At 62.1% G+C, this 15,850-nt stretch overlaps 2 protein-coding genes across 8 annotated transcripts; one reads left to right on the forward strand and one right to left on the reverse strand.

Moving 5' to 3' along the window:
- Positions 1-2,248: 2,248 nt before the first annotated feature.
- On the reverse strand, positions 2,249-6,286 carry GPR137 (G protein-coupled receptor 137). 5 transcript variants are annotated; one of them, XM_059710265.1, is made up of 8 exons: positions 4,864-6,286; positions 4,730-4,779; positions 3,799-4,024; positions 3,533-3,682; positions 3,295-3,423; positions 3,075-3,193; positions 2,653-2,759; positions 2,249-2,442 (listed from the first exon to the last, which is right to left on the reverse strand). In XM_059710265.1, the coding sequence occupies exons 1-8, from the start codon at positions 5,218-5,220 to the stop codon at positions 2,264-2,266; spliced, it is 1,317 nt and encodes a 438-aa protein (XP_059566248.1). In that variant the 5' UTR covers positions 5,221-6,286; the 3' UTR covers positions 2,249-2,263. The 5 variants fall into 5 exon arrangements, with proteins under 5 accessions (XP_059566248.1, XP_059566245.1, XP_059566244.1 ...); XM_059710262.1 differs by having other exon boundaries at positions 2,317-2,653; positions 3,075-3,166; positions 4,864-6,285; XM_059710261.1 differs by having other exon boundaries at positions 2,317-2,653; positions 4,864-6,278.
- Positions 6,287-6,311: 25 nt separating this feature from the next.
- On the forward strand, positions 6,312-15,527 carry BAD (BCL2 associated agonist of cell death). 3 transcript variants are annotated; one of them, XM_059710270.1, is made up of 4 exons: positions 6,312-6,743; positions 7,241-7,435; positions 14,005-14,198; positions 15,067-15,527. In XM_059710270.1, the coding sequence occupies exons 1-4, from the start codon at positions 6,647-6,649 to the stop codon at positions 15,190-15,192; spliced, it is 612 nt and encodes a 203-aa protein (XP_059566253.1). In that variant the 5' UTR covers positions 6,312-6,646; the 3' UTR covers positions 15,193-15,527. The 3 variants fall into 3 exon arrangements, with proteins under 3 accessions (XP_059566253.1, XP_059566254.1, XP_059566255.1); XM_059710271.1 differs by lacking the exon at positions 6,312-6,743 and adding an exon at positions 6,841-6,985; XM_059710272.1 differs by lacking the exon at positions 6,312-6,743 and adding an exon at positions 7,020-7,147.
- Positions 15,528-15,850: the final 323 nt, after the last annotated feature.

Below are 15,850 nucleotides of genomic sequence, written 5' to 3' on the forward strand. Positions count from 1 at the left end.
CCGGGATGGCGGGTCCGGTTCGCCTGCCGCTGCCGCCGCATCTTCGTGACTTCTTCTCCTGGCCCAGATGGGCTGGGCGGGGAGCCTCCAGGGGCCCCAGGCGCCCCGCCGGGCTTTCGAGGAACCCAGGGGTGGGTCTGGTCCCAGTGCAGGTGCGAGGCAGGGGTGGGGGCCGGTTCCGGGAAGGCGCTGAGCAGGGCGAGGGCTACAAACCGGACCAGAGCAGCCCCCCCCCCCCCCCCGGGCGGGCCGCTGACAGCCCCTGGCAGCGGGCGGCTGCGCCCAAGCGCCCACCCGCCGCACCAGCTCGCGTGCCCACGCTCCGCCCTGCAGCCCGGCCACCGGCCGCTCGGGCGCCACGCACACGCCCCACCTGCACTCTCCCGCACCCGCGGGCGCACCGCACCCAGGGCCGCGGCACCGGAGGGCCCGTCACACGTGCGCCCGCACTGGCACCGGCACCTGAGACCCGGCCACGGCGCGGCGCCGGCGCCCGCCCCGCACACCCGCACTCGCTCCCACCGCCTCCGAGTCTCCCAGCCGACAGCTCGGAGCGCGTCGGCGCGCGCCGCACGATCCCCGAGGCGCCCACGCGGGGAAGGGAGGCGGCGCCCCACCCAGCGGACGCCCCTGCCGCCCTGCGCGGAGTCCGGCCGCACTCCCTGCCGCGCCCCTCCGCCCCGCACTCACTGTGGGCCCCGCGGCGACGGAGGCTGCGACCCCGCGGCGGCAGCGGCAGCGGCGAGCGGGCGGCCGCCGGGGCTGGGACCCCCCCTCCCGCCGCCTGAAGCCCCCTCCTGCCGCGCTTAACCCCTCCAGTGCCGCGCCGCCCTGCGGCTGAGCCTGGGCCGCGGGCGCCCCGGCCCCTAACCTGCGGCCGCCCGCTCCCCGGAGATGAGCGGCAATGGGGCCGAGAGGCACGCCGCTGGGTCCGGCCTGGAGTGTCAAACCGGAGCCCTGGTGCTGCCCTGCCCGCTGGTCAGCCAGTGTGGCCAGCGGCCGGCTCACCTCGCTGGACAGGCCACACTAACCTCCAGGCTCACTCTAGGGTGGGAAGGGCCTCTCCTCCCCGCCCTGCGGGCAGCCTGGCCCTGGGTTCAACAGAGGGAGGAGATCCTGCCAGACCAAGGGCGGGGATCCACTCAGGCAGCCTGGAGTTGCGCCACGTGTGGTGGGGCCCAGTTCTGGGAAGTCACACGGGGGCACCTCCTGCCCCTGCTCCTGTATCCCCGTCCCTTGGTCCTCTCCCCATGCCCATCCCAGCATGAAACTGGTGCCAGCACTCCCTCCCCCGCTGCTTGAACTGCCAGGGCCGTGGCATGTCCTGGAACTTGGTTCCTCTCTGCTCTTACCCACTTCACAACCCCCATTTCTCCAAAGACCCTGAGGGGTGCTCAGCCCTCAGGGTGGGCGGGTGGAGCATGGGCGCTAAGGCTGCCCCCTACCAGTAGGGGCCCCGGAGGCCTTCCCAAGCTCGGGAGCCTGTGGGAAAGGGATGTTAATTCTCACCTGGGGGCGCCATTCTGAGCATTAAGGAGGTCAGTGTTGTAAGCCTGGCACACACAAGAAAGGCCCTAACAAATGGCAGCAGCTTCTTGTTCAAAGAAAAGTGACTGTGCCCTCTCCAGGGCCCGGGGGCCGGTGTCCAGGAGGGTCCCAAGTGACGGGTTTCAGGACTGGGAAGAGCTGGGACAGTCAGGTCTGTGCGCAGGGGACAGACCTTCCCCTAAGCAACTCCCAGCCGGGGACAAACCTGCAGGGCGAGGGCAGCAGAGGGCAGCGGCTGTGCTATTAGCGGTGGCCAAGAAGGGGGCCCAGGACTACCAGGTAGACTGTGTGGGGGCAGCCCATGCTACCAGCCAAATCCACATCTGGCAGGGAAATGGGCGCCAACTCTTCCTCCACAGGCCCTGGACTAGGCCCTGAGCTGAGGGCCAGGTTGGATGTGATGACAGGGGAGCAGGGTCTCCAGAGATCCCACCCACTCGGGGATGAGAGGCATAATAACCCATAACCCCAGCGCCACGGGACCCACCGGGGACACGGCTCCCTGACCCAGAGGGGAGGCTTCTAACGAAAAGTGACATTTGAAGCAGGTCTTGAGGAAAGAGTAGAAACTATTCGAGTAGAGAGGTGACTGGAGTAAGGCATGGCTCCTGGTCTCCTGTCTCAGACTGCAGGCTCCTCCCGCTCCCTGCCCTCCAGCCTGGTAACTGGCCCCTGCCCGGCTGTCCAGCAGCCCCCTTCAAGGGCCAGTGTCTGATCAGCCTTCAGCCAAGCAGACAAGGTTTGAGGAGCACAGATAACGGACAGCCATGGGGCACAGACACTGTTTATTGAGTGGCAGACACAGGAGAGGTAGCTGGCTCCAGCACAGACGTGGAGGCGGCAGGTCATGCCAGGGTGCCGTGCGCATCCGGCAGGCAGGGCCGTGCCCCCATCAGCACAGACTCACTACAACAGAAGTAGCAAGGAGCTGGCCAGGGAGGAGGTGGCCACAGCCCCTGGGATCCGGGGCAAGAAGCAGCAGATGAACTTGGCACAGGGGCCTGGGGAGGAGGGACTGGGGTCTGAGTGTTCTGGGGACAGGTGGAGGGGATCACGTCTGTGGAGTGGAGTAGAGACTGTGGTGGTGGCTGCCTGGGTCCAGCACCTGGGAGAAGAGCAGAGGAGTGGTCCGAGTCTGGCTGCCCCCGTACCAGCCTGGCTCCCGCCCGATGGCGCCGTACCAGCTGCCAGAGCCTAGGCTGCCTGACATGCTGCAGACAGAGAAACAGGGTCGGTTACAAGGCAGGGACCGGGCAACAGGCACAAGAGTTGGGGGAGGGAGAGAGGCTTAGGACAGAGCCCGGTAGCCCAGACATTCCAGGGCCCAGGGCTTGAGCACTGCACACTGTAGGCAACTGCATCCTCGGGGCAGGAGGGGGAAGCCAGAGGGGCCCCCACCTAGTACAGACAGAAACAAAGGCCATGGCAGGGGCTGGGCTGGATGACAAGACCTGGCTCTAGGCCCCCAGGGCTCCATGGAGCCGGCCAGGAGCTCAGGGGGCTTGAGGTGGGGCGGAGGCTCCTACCTGGTGCTCTCGCCCCGGCTGTGCTCCCAGGAGCAGCTCTCGTCCTCGCAGTGCCCGGCCCGATCGAAGAAGTAGGAACGGGAGCCAAAGACCTGCCCATTGAGGATGCGGCTGGTGCTCTGGGGGAGGGAGCCGCCACTGAGCTCTCTCCTAGCCCCCACTGGCTTCCCACAGCCACCCCGGGCCCGGCCCAGGGCCACCCCTCTACACTGGCTCTCACCAGGTCCTGTGGAGGCCGGTGCACCCGGAAGAAGCCCACCAGCAGGGTAGTGGGCAGCAGCTCCCACACAAAGAGGATGAGGCCGAACACCAGGTAGCCTTTGTTCCCCAGGTCATTCACCAGGTCCGCCTGTGGGACAGCCAGCAGCTTAGCCAGTCTGCAACTGTGCCAGTGGGGCACCTGGACAGGGCCAGGAGCCACGGCTACTAAGGAGGCAGCAGACATACCAAGTGCCCACCTGATCAGAGACATTGTACCAGTCATAATCGAAGGCATCCAGCCGGCTCCGGGGAGCCAAGGCCAGGGCCGCCAGGTTGTAGCAGGCCCGACTGGCATAGAGCAGGACCATGGCACCGCCCATCGCAGCTGCCTGGCACACACTGGTCCCCTGAAACAGATGACAACAGGGGACCCTCAGAGAGGGGAGGCTCCAGCTTCCCCTCCGCCCGAAGAATGATGCCCAAAGACCCCAAAGGACACCAGGCATCAGGGTTGTGACCCTACCTTGGCCTCCAGGTAGATGCTGGTGGAGGGTGCCCGCCGGGCAACAAGGCAGAGGCAGGCGGCAAGAGAGAGGGCGCAGATAACAAACAGGGAGTCGCTCACCAGGACACGCACCAGCAGGAGGGCCCAGGGCTGTGCCCGGCGCCGGCGGGACAGCACCGCACACAGCACATTCACCAGCAGAAAGAGCAGCGAGGCCCCCACGAAGGCCCCTCGGACAGCCAGCCTGCAGCCCACGGCACAGTCAGCCCCGGACTTCGGCCCTTGGCGCTCACCTACCACCCAACCTCCCCCAGGAGACCACGGTGTCCATCAGAACCTCAGGCCATCCAGTCTGCGCCCTGCTCCTCCAGCTTTACAGACGGGGAAACTGAGGCCCAAGGAGGTCAGAAGGTGACTGACAGCGGTAGTACGGTGGACGGAGCACTGGATTGGGTGTCAGGAATCTGGGCTTCAGCCCTGGCTCTGCTTCCAGCCACATCTATGCCCTTGAACATGTGGCTTTACCTCTCTGGGCCTCAGTTTCTTCATCCCTCAAGCAGCCTCACAGTAAGTTGTAAAACTAAAGATGTTTGTGAAAGCTTTTACTGAACTGCAAGATGTGGTACCAAGGACAGGAGCATCGCCACCCAAGGTCACCCAGAAGTGGTTTGGCTTTGGCGCTTCCGGGGGCTGGCGCCTCCAGCTCTTCCTCTGTCATGGGCGACACTGGTACCGTCTCCCAACTGCTTCTATTACTGTTGCCCTTCACACATGCACCACCTCTGCCCGGCCTCCTGTGCCAGGCGCTTCACTTTCCCAAGCTTTCACAAACATCCCCCGGGCTGTCCTCACCTTAGCCCTGCCATTGGGGGAGGGACAGACACCAGGCTGCTCCCGGCCTGGGGCTAAGCCCACCAGGGCCTGAGCCCAGTGTGGCCCGAGTACTTACAAGCCTCGGCTCATCTCCGGCCGACGTTTCGCCTTGGCTTTGAACACCACCTGGGAGCAGAGATGCCCATTATTCCTCTGGGGCCTTGAGGTTTGCCACTCCGCAGCCCATCCCCACCCAGTTACCGCGGTTACCTGGGCAAAGTAGAGGTTCATCAGCGTCAGTGTGAAGAACTGCAGGCAGACGGGGCAGCAGTAGAGAAGCCAAAAGGGCAGGGGCCCCAGGCGGTTGGCTCGGGGGGTGTCTCGGAAGTAGAAGGAGAAGAGGGTGGTGCGCAAGGCAGCCCAGAGCAGACAGAGTGCCAGGAACACCGTCTGGTAGCTGAGACGCTTGTGCCCGTACAGGAGCACCAGCCAGAGCTGGGCATACACGGAGAAGAAGAGCAGGGCGTACAGGGTGGTGTAGGCCGCAGTCAGCCCCAGGGTCACGGCCGGTGGCAGCGCAGGCACCAGACCGGCAGCGGGCACCAGGCCAGACAGGTTACTCTCCATGTCAGGGAGGGAGGCCTGAATCCGGAGACAGAGACGGAGGGGCTGGCCGGGGGCCAGGGAGATACAAATGAATATGCAGGGGTGGGAGCGGCAGGGTGCAGAGGCCGAGAGGGGGGAGTGTGGGAGCAAAGAAGTTGTGGCTGGCCAGGCCCTTCCCTGAGCCAGAGGGGCACTCGCAGCCTGGGGCCAGGGCCCGGGCCCTGCACCCGGGAGCGGGGAAGGACAGTCTCTCCTCTCCGGGGCTGAGGGTGGGGGTGGGGAGTGTCGCCTCCGTGGGCCAGTCCCAGAGCCAGGAGCTGGGGGGCGCGGAGGCTGAAGGAGAAGGGTCCTTGGCCTTCGTCGCTCCAGTCGTCCCGGCAGGAGGGGGAGAGCCGCCGATGCCCGCGGGCTTTGGGCAGCGGCCGCGGCGTGGGGCGCTCCTCCCCGGCTCTCCCCCTCCCCAAACTGCGGGCTCTCTCCCCTCCAATGATCCGGACGGGGCGGGGTGGGGGATCTGCCTTTAGGCCCCGGGATTCCGGACGCTGGCCCCGAGCCACCCCGCTGCGTCCACTCTCCAGCCGCGGGGGGCGGGGGAGGCCGGCGCCGGGCTCTCAGTCCGCCTCTGGGGGAGCCAGCTCCGGCCGCTGGGACCCGGGCTCCGGCTCCCCGGCTCCGGCGGCTCCGCCCCCTCCTGCGCCTGCGCGGGCGCCGTGCGCTACGCAAACGGCGCAGGGTCTCCCCGCGGCCCCGCAACCCCGCCCGGCGCGCAGTGGTTCGAGAATGGGCGCGAGCTACGCCGCCGGCGGGTGCCGGGGGTGCCGAGCGGCCGCGGTGCTGGGGCGGCCCGCGTTCGGCCGGCGCCCGCTGGGCCGTGCCCGGAGCCGGGGCCGCCGGTTCCCACGCTCCTCTCCCCCATTCCCCAACCGGGACGGCGCCGCGGGGCCGAGGGCGGCCGCGACTTCCCCTCGCCCGGTCTCGGAAGAAAACTTCCGCCCACAGCCAAGATGGCTCTCGGGCCCCGCCCTCGGGGACTGAGCCCACAGAGCCCCGCCGCCCCGGGGACGGGGGGAAGAGGGGGGCGCCCGTCCTCCGCCCTCGCCGGGCGCGGTCCCGCTCACCTGGTCCGCCGCCTGCCGGGCGCAAAGTCCCCCCGAGCCGCCCTCACGGGGGCCCTTATCCCTCCCCCCGCGCCGAGGCCGTCATCCCGCCAGGGGAGGCTCCCCGCTTATCTCGAGGCTCCCCAGATGGCGGGAGGGGGCCCTGCTGCGTGCGGTGGGGGCCCCCACAGTGCGGAGGAGGGACCCAGTCACCCAGGCAGAGCCGTGACAGCAGCAGCCCGGCGTCCTGCGGCCGAACGCCGACTGGGCTTTGCTACGTGCCGTCCCCGCTGCATTCAGCGCTCGGTTTACCGAGCGCCCGGGCCCCGGAGGGCGGTGTCACCACCCCCATGTTACGGGGCGGGAACTGCGGCCCGAGGGGCTGGAGGACTTGTCCACAGAAGCCAGGCCCCCAGGCCCCCTCATCTGCCCCCACACCCGCCCCAGGTACAAGGAAGTCGGGAGAAGAGCCCTCCGGGACCAGGAAGGGAGGCAGGCGGGGCCGGGGGCGGGGCCGGGGCCGGGCCGGGCCGACAGTGCCCCGCCTCCTGGCCGGCCCTGGTGACATTTCCATAACCGATTGGCTCTCGTCGGTGACAGTTCCCGTCGCCCAGGCAACTAGAGCCGGGCTCCCTCCGGGCTAGAGGGAGGCGCAGGCTCGGGTCCGGGGCCTGGAGATCGGGCTTGGGGTGAGTCTTGCGTGCCGCCGAAGCCTGGGCGGGGGCCTGGGGCTCCGCAGCACCAAGGTTCCGGAAGGAGATGGAGGTCCTGGGTGGACGGGCTGAGCTTGCCCGGCCGGACTCAGGGGACAGACTGGGGCCGGGGAGGCAGGGCGGGCCCGGGGTTCCAAGGTGGAAGAGGGAACAGGGGCGCCTGCTCCCCCGCCCCCGCCAGCGACCGTTTCCCCAGCTGGGCCATAACTACCTGCCTTCTCGCCCCTACAGCCCAGAGCATGTTCCAGATCCCAGAGTTTGAGCACAGTGAGCAGGAAGACTCCAGCCCTGCAGATAGGGGCCTGGGCCCCAGCCCCACAGGGGACCAGCCCCCAGGCCTCAACAAGCACTGGAGTACGGTCCCGGGTCTCCTGGGAGGAGCTGGTCACCAGCAGGGCCAGCCGGCCGGCAGCAGCCACCATGACGGTAGGCACCCCCCCCCCCCACACACACACACACAACCACCTACCTGCCTGTCCACTTTGCTCCCAGCCCAGTAGCTCCCTGTGCCTCAGCCTCGTCCACACTCACTGGGTGGCTTTGGGTAAGTCCCCAACCTCTCTGGACCTCAGCTTTCCTCTTCTGTAAGACAGAGCAATGAATCCCCACCATTGTAGGGCTGTTGGGGTGATGAGGAGAGTAATTATAGTGCTGGTGCTTGGGAAATGCTCAAAGAATGTGGCGGTTAGGGGAGGACCACAGCAAATCACTGAGGGTCAGGCAGTGAACCAGAAAGGGGAAGTGACTTGCCTAAGGTCACACTCGTTTGCTGGTTCCCTTGGGGTAAAGCAGGGTTAAGCCTCCAGGTCTGTTCTTTCTCAGCTTGTGGCTCACACCCACACCAGGGCTATCTTTGCTGATTGCCAAAGGCTAGTAACCATTAGAGGCAGACAGCCCTCCCAGGCAGCTAGTCTGTGTGTGTGTGTGAGGTGGGTGGCGGGGAAGAGAGGCATAGGCCCAGTGGAAGGATGGGCACTGGAGGGCAGTGACCATTTCTGTCTCCACTCTCCAGGGCCTGGCACAGGCCTTGGCACCTCAGGAAAACCACAGAGATCTTTTGAAACAAAAACTACCCCCCCCTCTCCCCCAGCCCTGGCTGCTGTGGCCCAGATGATCAGAGTGTTGTCTGGTGCACTAAAAGGTGGCGGGGGCCCTAGCTGGTTTGGCTCAGTGGATAGAGAGTCGGCCTGCAGACTGAAGGGTCCCGGGTTCGATTCCAGTCAAGGGCATGTGTTGAGGTTGCCAGCTCGATCCCCAGTAGGGGGCATGCAGGAGGCAGCCAATCAATGATTCTTTCTCATCATTGATGTTTCTATCTCTCTCCCTTCCTCTATGAAATCAATAAAAATATATATTTAAAAAATAATAAAATAAAAGGTGGCGGGGTTCGATCCCCAGTCGTCTAGGGCACGTGCTGTCCAATCGATGTTTCTCACAAATATCCAATTGATATTTCTCTCTCTTTCTCCCTCCCTTCTTCGCTCTAAAAAGTCAATATAAAAAAAAAAGTCAATATAAAAAACTTTAAAAAAGAAGCACAGGCCCTAACCGGTTTGGCTCACTGGATAGAGCGTCGGCCTGCGGACTCAAGGGTCCCAGGTTCGATTCCGGTCAAGGGCATGTACCTTGGTTGCGGGCACATTCCCAGTGGGGGGTGTGCAGGAGGCAGCTGATCGGTGTTTCTCTCTCATCTATGTTTCTGACTCTCTATCCCACTCCCTTCCTCTCTGTAAAAAGTCAATAAAATATATTTAAAAAAAAAAAAAAAAAAAAAAAGAAGCACAGGCCCCTGGCCTGCTGAAGCCTAAATGACCCGCCCCCCACTTCCAGGGGCAGGAAGGCTCCTCCGCAGCCCACGGGCTCACGCTGTCAGACACACTTTAACGTCCAGATCCTCGCACTTGCTGTATTTCTGCTCCCAACAGCTTTCCACTCACACCTGGCCGCTCCTCCTCTGTATCGGGTATTTAACCTGTGCCCTGTGCGGCCCCAGCTGCCGGGGACACCAGTGAACAGAAGAGAGAGCAGTCCCTGCCCCGGTGGTTCTTACATTCTAGTCAGTGGGGGAGACAAGCCATAAACAAACAAACAAGTAAGTGACAGAGTCTTCCCTTTCTCCAGATCAGGAGCACTGGGGCCAGGGGAGTGATCTGAACTGAGGTGGCCAGCGTCTGCCTTGGGGAGGAGCACCGTCTGAGCAAAGACTGGGAGGGATGAAGGCTTGAGCCCTGCGGCCACCAGTGGAGAGATCTGGAAGGGATGGGTTGGGCAAAGGCCCTGAGGCCAGTGTGGCTGAGGGGAGGAGTGAGGGCCAGGGGTGGAGAGGCGGGAATTAAAGGAGGGGAGGGGGGGGGGGCCGGGAGTGAGGGCCAGGAGTGAGGGCCGGGGGTGGAGAGGGGAATTAAAGGACGGGGAGAGGAGCGGGCAGAGCCTGGAAGGCAGTGTAAGGGCTTTGACTTTCCCTTTGCGTGAGGACAGGGAGGGCTTTGAGCAGAGCCAAGTGATCGGATTCAGGCGTCCCGGGCATCGCCAGGGCCTGTGGGAGGTGGTGGTGAGCCTGTGGCCGGCTTGGGACGGAGTTATGGATGGTGACCAGGGGTTGGCAAACCAGTCACAGGCTAAATCCCGCTCTTTGTACAGAACATGAGCTGAGAATGGTTTTTATGTTTTTAAATCGTTTAGGTTCTGCCCGGGGGGAGGAGAGTGAGGAGGGGTGAAGGAAGCCAAGGAAAGGAAAGGCCAGGAGGTGGGAAGGACCACGTCTGTTCTAGGAATGGAGTGGCAAAGGAGAGAGGGAGGGAGCTGGAGCAACCTCCTGCACAAGGAGGGGTGTGGCCTGGGGCTGGGGGTGCCCGAGGCACGGGGAGGAGGGCTGGCACATCCTGAGAAACCAGATTTAGGGAGGAGGGCGTGGGGACGGTCTGAGGCAGCAATAAGGAGCCGAGGCGATGCCACGAGGAGGGCTGTGGGGAGAAAACAGACACCACACAGGATTTCTTACACTTGAAAAAATGTATGTTTTTATTGATTTCAGTCAGAGAGAGGCAGGGAGAGGGAGAGAGAAACATCAATAAGAGAATCCTGGATTGGCTGCCTCCTGCACGCCCCCTACTGGGGATCGATCCTGCAACCTGGGCATGTGCCCTGATCAGGTATCGAACCATGACCTCCTGGCTCATAGGTTGATGCTCAACCACCAAGCCACACTGGTCGGCAGATTTCTTAAACCTTTTCAATGTCTAAAAAGCAAGTGATTTTTCCATAAAAGATTCCTAAGTGCCAGTGGCCCAGCAGAGCCACTGCCTTCCTCTAGATGGGCAGGGTCCCTTCCCTCCTCATACTCCCTGCCCCTGGCCCCCGCTGGACCGTAAGTGTCCCCGGGGACATGGACTGCAGCCACCCTCTGTGTTGTGCCAGCCCAGCACATAGCCCAGTGCCTGGCAGGGGCTGGTGCATGGGGAGCTGTGGGTGATGGATGGTGGAGAGGGACGGACACCCAGTGGGAGAAAAAGCTCAGCCCTAGGCACCAGGGCCAGCCTGCAGGGTTGAAACCTGTCTTTACTCTTTATTAGCAGGTAGAGCTTGAACAGGTCAGTTAACTTACTCTGCCTCAGTTTCCTTATCTGTTAAATGGGAATAGAACCGTCCCACCTCATTGGGTTGTAATGAGTTAATACAGGAAAAGGGTTTTGAAGCAGTGCCTGGCACAGAGGAGTGTATGCTCTTCTTACTATTATTGTGGTCATCATGATTGTTACTAGGAGTTGGCCCAGGCTCTGAGCAGACCTGGGGGTTGCCATTCATTAAGCAGAGAGGAAGACATGAATAACCAATACCCCCTGGTGGCAAACAAGTGAAGTATTGGTTAGAACCAGAATGTAAGGGCTTAAAAGCCATTCCAGAGTTTGAACTTTATCTCATAAGCAATAGGGAGCCATTGAAGGTTTCAGGCAGAGGACAGACATAGTTGGGTTTAGAGCAGGGATTGGCAAACCATAGTCACAGGCTAAATCCCTCTTTTTGTAGAGACCATGAGCTAAGAATGTTTTTTTGAATTTTAAATAGTTGACAACAGGTCCAAGAACGTTTCATAACATGAAAATGATACAAAATTCGCTTCCATGTCCCTACACAACACCCGAATATTTACTCTCTGACGTTACAGAAGACATTTGCCAGCCCCCGCTTTCTGCTTTCGTCTGCTCTGAGCAAGATGGGGGTATATGTTCTTTGCAGGCCAGTAAGGGGCTTTGGTCCCCAAATGGCTTTAGGGTAACAGGGAGTCTGGGCCTGAGCCTGCAGGTGCTAGAAGCTACACGGGCTGCGTGCTGCTCTGCCTGCTGGGGGCAGGCAGTGGGAGAGCCCTGCTAATGGCAAAGCTTCACTGCCTCACACTGCAGGCTACTGTTTAGTTAAGTCTGCAAGGATGCTCGCCGAAGCCTGACCAGGGACGTGTTCAGTCCCATCCACTTACCTGGAAGCCCGATGGGGGTAAAGAGCTTAAAGCTTTGCTGGCGTGTGGGGTATCTCCAGCCATAGACTCCTCCCACTGCCCCACTCCAGCCCCAGGCTCACCTGGGAGGGTGGTATGAGTGGGCAGGTCTAGGCACCCACCCACGCTCCCACCCAGAGAAGCCACGCCCCCTCCCTCTTCCTTACCTTCCTGAAGTGGGGAGAGGCCACCTCTGCCTGCCCAGCAGTGTGCAGGGGTGACTGCTGGTTGAGGTGCGATGGTTCAGATGGCATGTTCCCTCCCCACAGGTTCACAAAAGTCTCCTAGGTTTTATCTAGTAAATAGGACACTTTTAAAATTCCAGTTGACACAAATGTGTCACTTTGACAGTGGGGAGTTTGCACTGCTAAATCCACTGCTTTGGTGGAAACCCTCCACCCCAGAGGCTAGCCTCCAGCTGAAGCTGACATCAGCAGAAAGCCAGGGTGCATTCTCCAACCTGGGCCCCCAAGGGGGCGCCTGAGGCATGAGAATGAGGGGTACAGGCCCTGGAGGCAGACTCAGGTTTAGATTTCTGCTCTGCTACCTACTGGCTGAGCGACCTCGGGCAGATTACTCTCTGTGCCTTAGTTTTCTCCCCTGCCAAATGGGGACAGTAACTTCCCTGCGAGGCTGAGGACATGATGAAGGAATGCACGTGAAGCTCTTCAGTGACACACGTGTCCGGCTTGTGGTTCCTGATGAGGAGGCAGTGCCCAGAGTGTCCCTCTGCAGATCACACCCCTCCCTTCTCCAGGGCCCTGCGTCTGTCAAGTGTGGTGGCCGTTGGGTTCTTAGAGCTGGGAAAGGAGAGTAATAGCTGGCATTTCCCGAGCCCTTACGTGGCCGACTGTGTGGCTTCAGACAAGTTCCTAGGCTCCGGGTGCCATAGTCTTCGTCTAAAATAGGGAGCACTAGGCATCCACCTCACTGGGAAGGCAGGAGGCTTCAGGCTATGAAAGCAGGAAATACGGTTGAGGTGGGCCCCACCTCCCACAGAACTGGGAAGTGACCTGCAGACGGGCCTGACCCTGTCAGGGGTCTCCGTATTCCCGGCTCCTCTGGTCCCTATCCCCGCCCACTCCTGATTTAGCTGTCTGTTCCCCACTGCCACGTCCATCCTCAAGGGCTTTGTGGGGGTCTCTTCCTGACCTCGGCCTGGGCTTTGGTGAAGCCCTGAACAGCCAGGCGCTCTGACCACACCCTCTTGGCCTAAGCCTTTCTGGACCCAGCCCTCTGTTCCCTTGTTGGGTTTCTCAGCCATGTATCTGGGGCTGGGACCCTTGGAGGCCCTGCAGCCCCTGCAGCTGGCCGGAGGGCCCTGCTGAAGGTCTTCTGGAGGGAGAAGAAGACACTGTTACCCCCTGGCTTCAAAACCTGACCTGAATCTTGCTTCCTTCAAAATGCCTTCCCTGACAGCCGGCCCTGCCACGCATGCCGAGCAGCTTTGGCACTTGTTCCAGACCCGCCTTCCACGCTATGCTTGGGTCTGGGTGTTTGCGCCTGGGAGTAGTTCTAGGTCTTTGTTGATGTGGATATGGGTGGGGTTGGCAGAAGCTGGGGGGTGGCACACAGTACACAAGTCAAACTCCCAACTCAGTAGAATAATGACCCGTCAGGCACTTTCAGTTCACAAAGCACTTTCATGCTCTGTTTTGTGACCTTTCCACAGTCACTGGGAGTAAGGGCTGGGTTGATCCCCACACGGAGGCGAAGACAGGTTCAGAGAGTGAAGGTGGGTGGATAAGGAAAGAGGTGAAGCCCAAAGGATAATCATTGGACTTTGGATTCCAACAAACCTCGAGTCTAGGCACTTGCAGCCTCAGAGCTGCACAGCTGCAGCCCTGGGCGCGCCTTACCCTGTCAGCTTGTCTCATCCTTAGAACACGGGCAGTTAGTGCTCACTCCCCACATGGTTAAGAGGGTAATGAGGCCGTGCCCAGGGCCGAGCACAGAGTAAGTGCTCCATAAATATTACCTAAAAAAGTCAACACGCTGGTCAGGACATTTTCTCCAGCGCAGGAGCTGTGGGAGGCACAAACATGGCCGCTGCCCCTGGTTCTCCAGGGTCTCCTGCAGGGCGTACCCCAGAAGTGAAACAATGAGCAGGCAGGTGGCTTGCAGGGCTGGGGTTCAGCGCTGCGGCCGGGCCGGGAACCTCCTCATCCAGGGGACTGGCCTGCTCTGCTGCAGGATGGCGATGATTAAAGAGCTAGCAACCCATAGGCCTTGCACGGATAACTGTAACTTACCATTTCTTATGCCCTGATTTTGTGCCAGGCACAGCGGAAGGTCCTTTTATACACTGAGGGCTCAGTTACGATTTGTGGGGTTAATGAGAAGTTAATTCAGATCTTCACAAAAGCTCCAGGAGCTTCCCTCGATTTACATGCGGGAGCTGGAGCGGTTGTGCACACAAGTACATCAGCGGCCAGAGGGGCAAAGGCTGGGGCGCAGAGGAGCTGCGGTTCACGCCAGCCCGCACTGTCGACCCTCTCTGCAGGCGCTGGGTCTGTGGAGCCGCGGAGTCGCCACAGCTCGTACCCCACGGGGACCGAGGAGGATGACGACACCGAGGAGGGGGAGCCCAGCCCCTTCCGCGGCCGCTCGCGTTCAGCGCCCCCAAACCTCTGGGCAGCACAGCGCTACGGCCGCGAGCTCCGCAGGATGAGCGACGAGTTCCAGGGCTCCTTTAAGGTGAGCGCGGCGCGACGAAGGGGAGGACCACTGCCGGTGCACACCGGGACTTGGACTTCCGGGCCCCCTCCCCTCGGGCTCCCGGGGCATGCCGGGACCTGCAGTCTCAGGACCGGTCCCTTTTCGAATCCCAGAGCGTGCCGGGATTTGTAGTCCAGACCCCGCTCCAGAAGGCCGAGATCTGGGGCCACAAATCCGTGGAACGCAAAGCCCATGGGCATCTGTGTTCCCAGCCGACCCCTTCCAGGTGTCCGGATTCTTTGCCTTCAACTTTGGTCTTTTTTTTTTTTTTTTTAAGTAAAGCAAGCAAGAATGTACCAATCACAGCAAAAACATACTTAGGATAGTGAAACAAGGAAGGGCGTAGAAGCAGCAACAGGAGAGCCCAGGCTGGGCTGCTTTAGCTCATTGGGGAGTCAGAGAAAGGGGGCCTTGGAGACAGGTTCAGGGGGTTAGCCCCGGAGCTGCCGCTGCCCATTGCTCCCCTGGTTGCAAGTCCCGTGGGGTCCCTGAGTTTAGGGAATACGTGCCTGTGGGGGAATGGCACAGGAGTGCTCCGTGGAGGGAGAGCACCCCTCGGACCCCTTCTTTAATTCTCGGGCTGCGGTCCCATCTTCCCGGTGGTAGACCTCCGGCTCTCACGCTAACACACAGGGTCCTCCGGTCCTCTCTAGACCCCGCCCCCAACACGGAGCGTCAGGATCTAACCGCCCGCCCCTAAGGGCCCAAACCAGTGATCTCTCCTGCTTAGGAAAGTGGTCAGGAGACCCCTCGGAACGGGGCATGCTGGGGCCGTTGTCTCTCAGAGATGGGCTTCCGGAGTGGCGGGCCTGCTAACTCATCTAACCCTTCCGTCTTCCCACCGAAGGGTCTCCCTCGCCCGAAGAGCGCTGGCACGGCAACGCAGATGCGGCAAAAGTCCAGCTGGACGCGCTTTTTCCAGTCCTGGTGGGACCGGAACTCGGGGAGAGGAGGCTCCGCCCCCTCCCAGTGACCTTCTTTCCCACGCGGAAGCGCCCCAGCGCGCCGCCCGGCGGCCATCTTGGGTGTGGGCGGAAGTCGCCTCCCCGGGCCTCTGCAGAGGATCCGGCCTCCCCGCGTCGGAAGGAGGAGTCCTGACCGGAGCCGCGTTCCCTTCCGGTGGGTGCGGGGATTGCGGAGGCTCCCACTCAGCGGAAGTTTTGAAGTTCCTCCGCCCTCAGCCGCTGGAAGTGGGTTGCCCCCGGCGCCCGCGCCAAGTTGCTGGTCGGAACCCCCAGAACCCTCTCCTCGCGGTGACCCCGCGGCTGCCGCTCGCCACGGAATGTGCTAATAAAGCCCCATCTACGCCGCGCGCTTCCTGTCGGTCGCTGGGGGCTTCGCGGCAGCACAGCGCCGGCAGTTTCAGAGGGCGCCGCCGTCTTGTGCACAAGGGGCACGTGGGCTCTGAGTGGCGGCGGGAGGGGTCGAGCCCCAGGGACTTCCAGGCCCTTATCTCTAATCTGGTAATTGGGAACCGCAGGCCGGCCGGCCGCCGGAATTCCGTGCGCTGCAAACCGTGGCGCCGTCCCCCGGGAGGGTCCTTTGTTCCTATTTGGGTCAGTCCTTCAGGACAGCTACTGTGTGGCCGGCCCGGGGCCAGCGCTGCCGGGGGAGCTGGCTGGGCGCGCAGG

The sequence above is a fragment of the Myotis daubentonii genome, chromosome 9, assembly GCF_963259705.1.
Source record: "Myotis daubentonii chromosome 9, mMyoDau2.1, whole genome shotgun sequence".
NCBI classification, from domain to species: Eukaryota; Metazoa; Chordata; class Mammalia; order Chiroptera; family Vespertilionidae; genus Myotis; species Myotis daubentonii.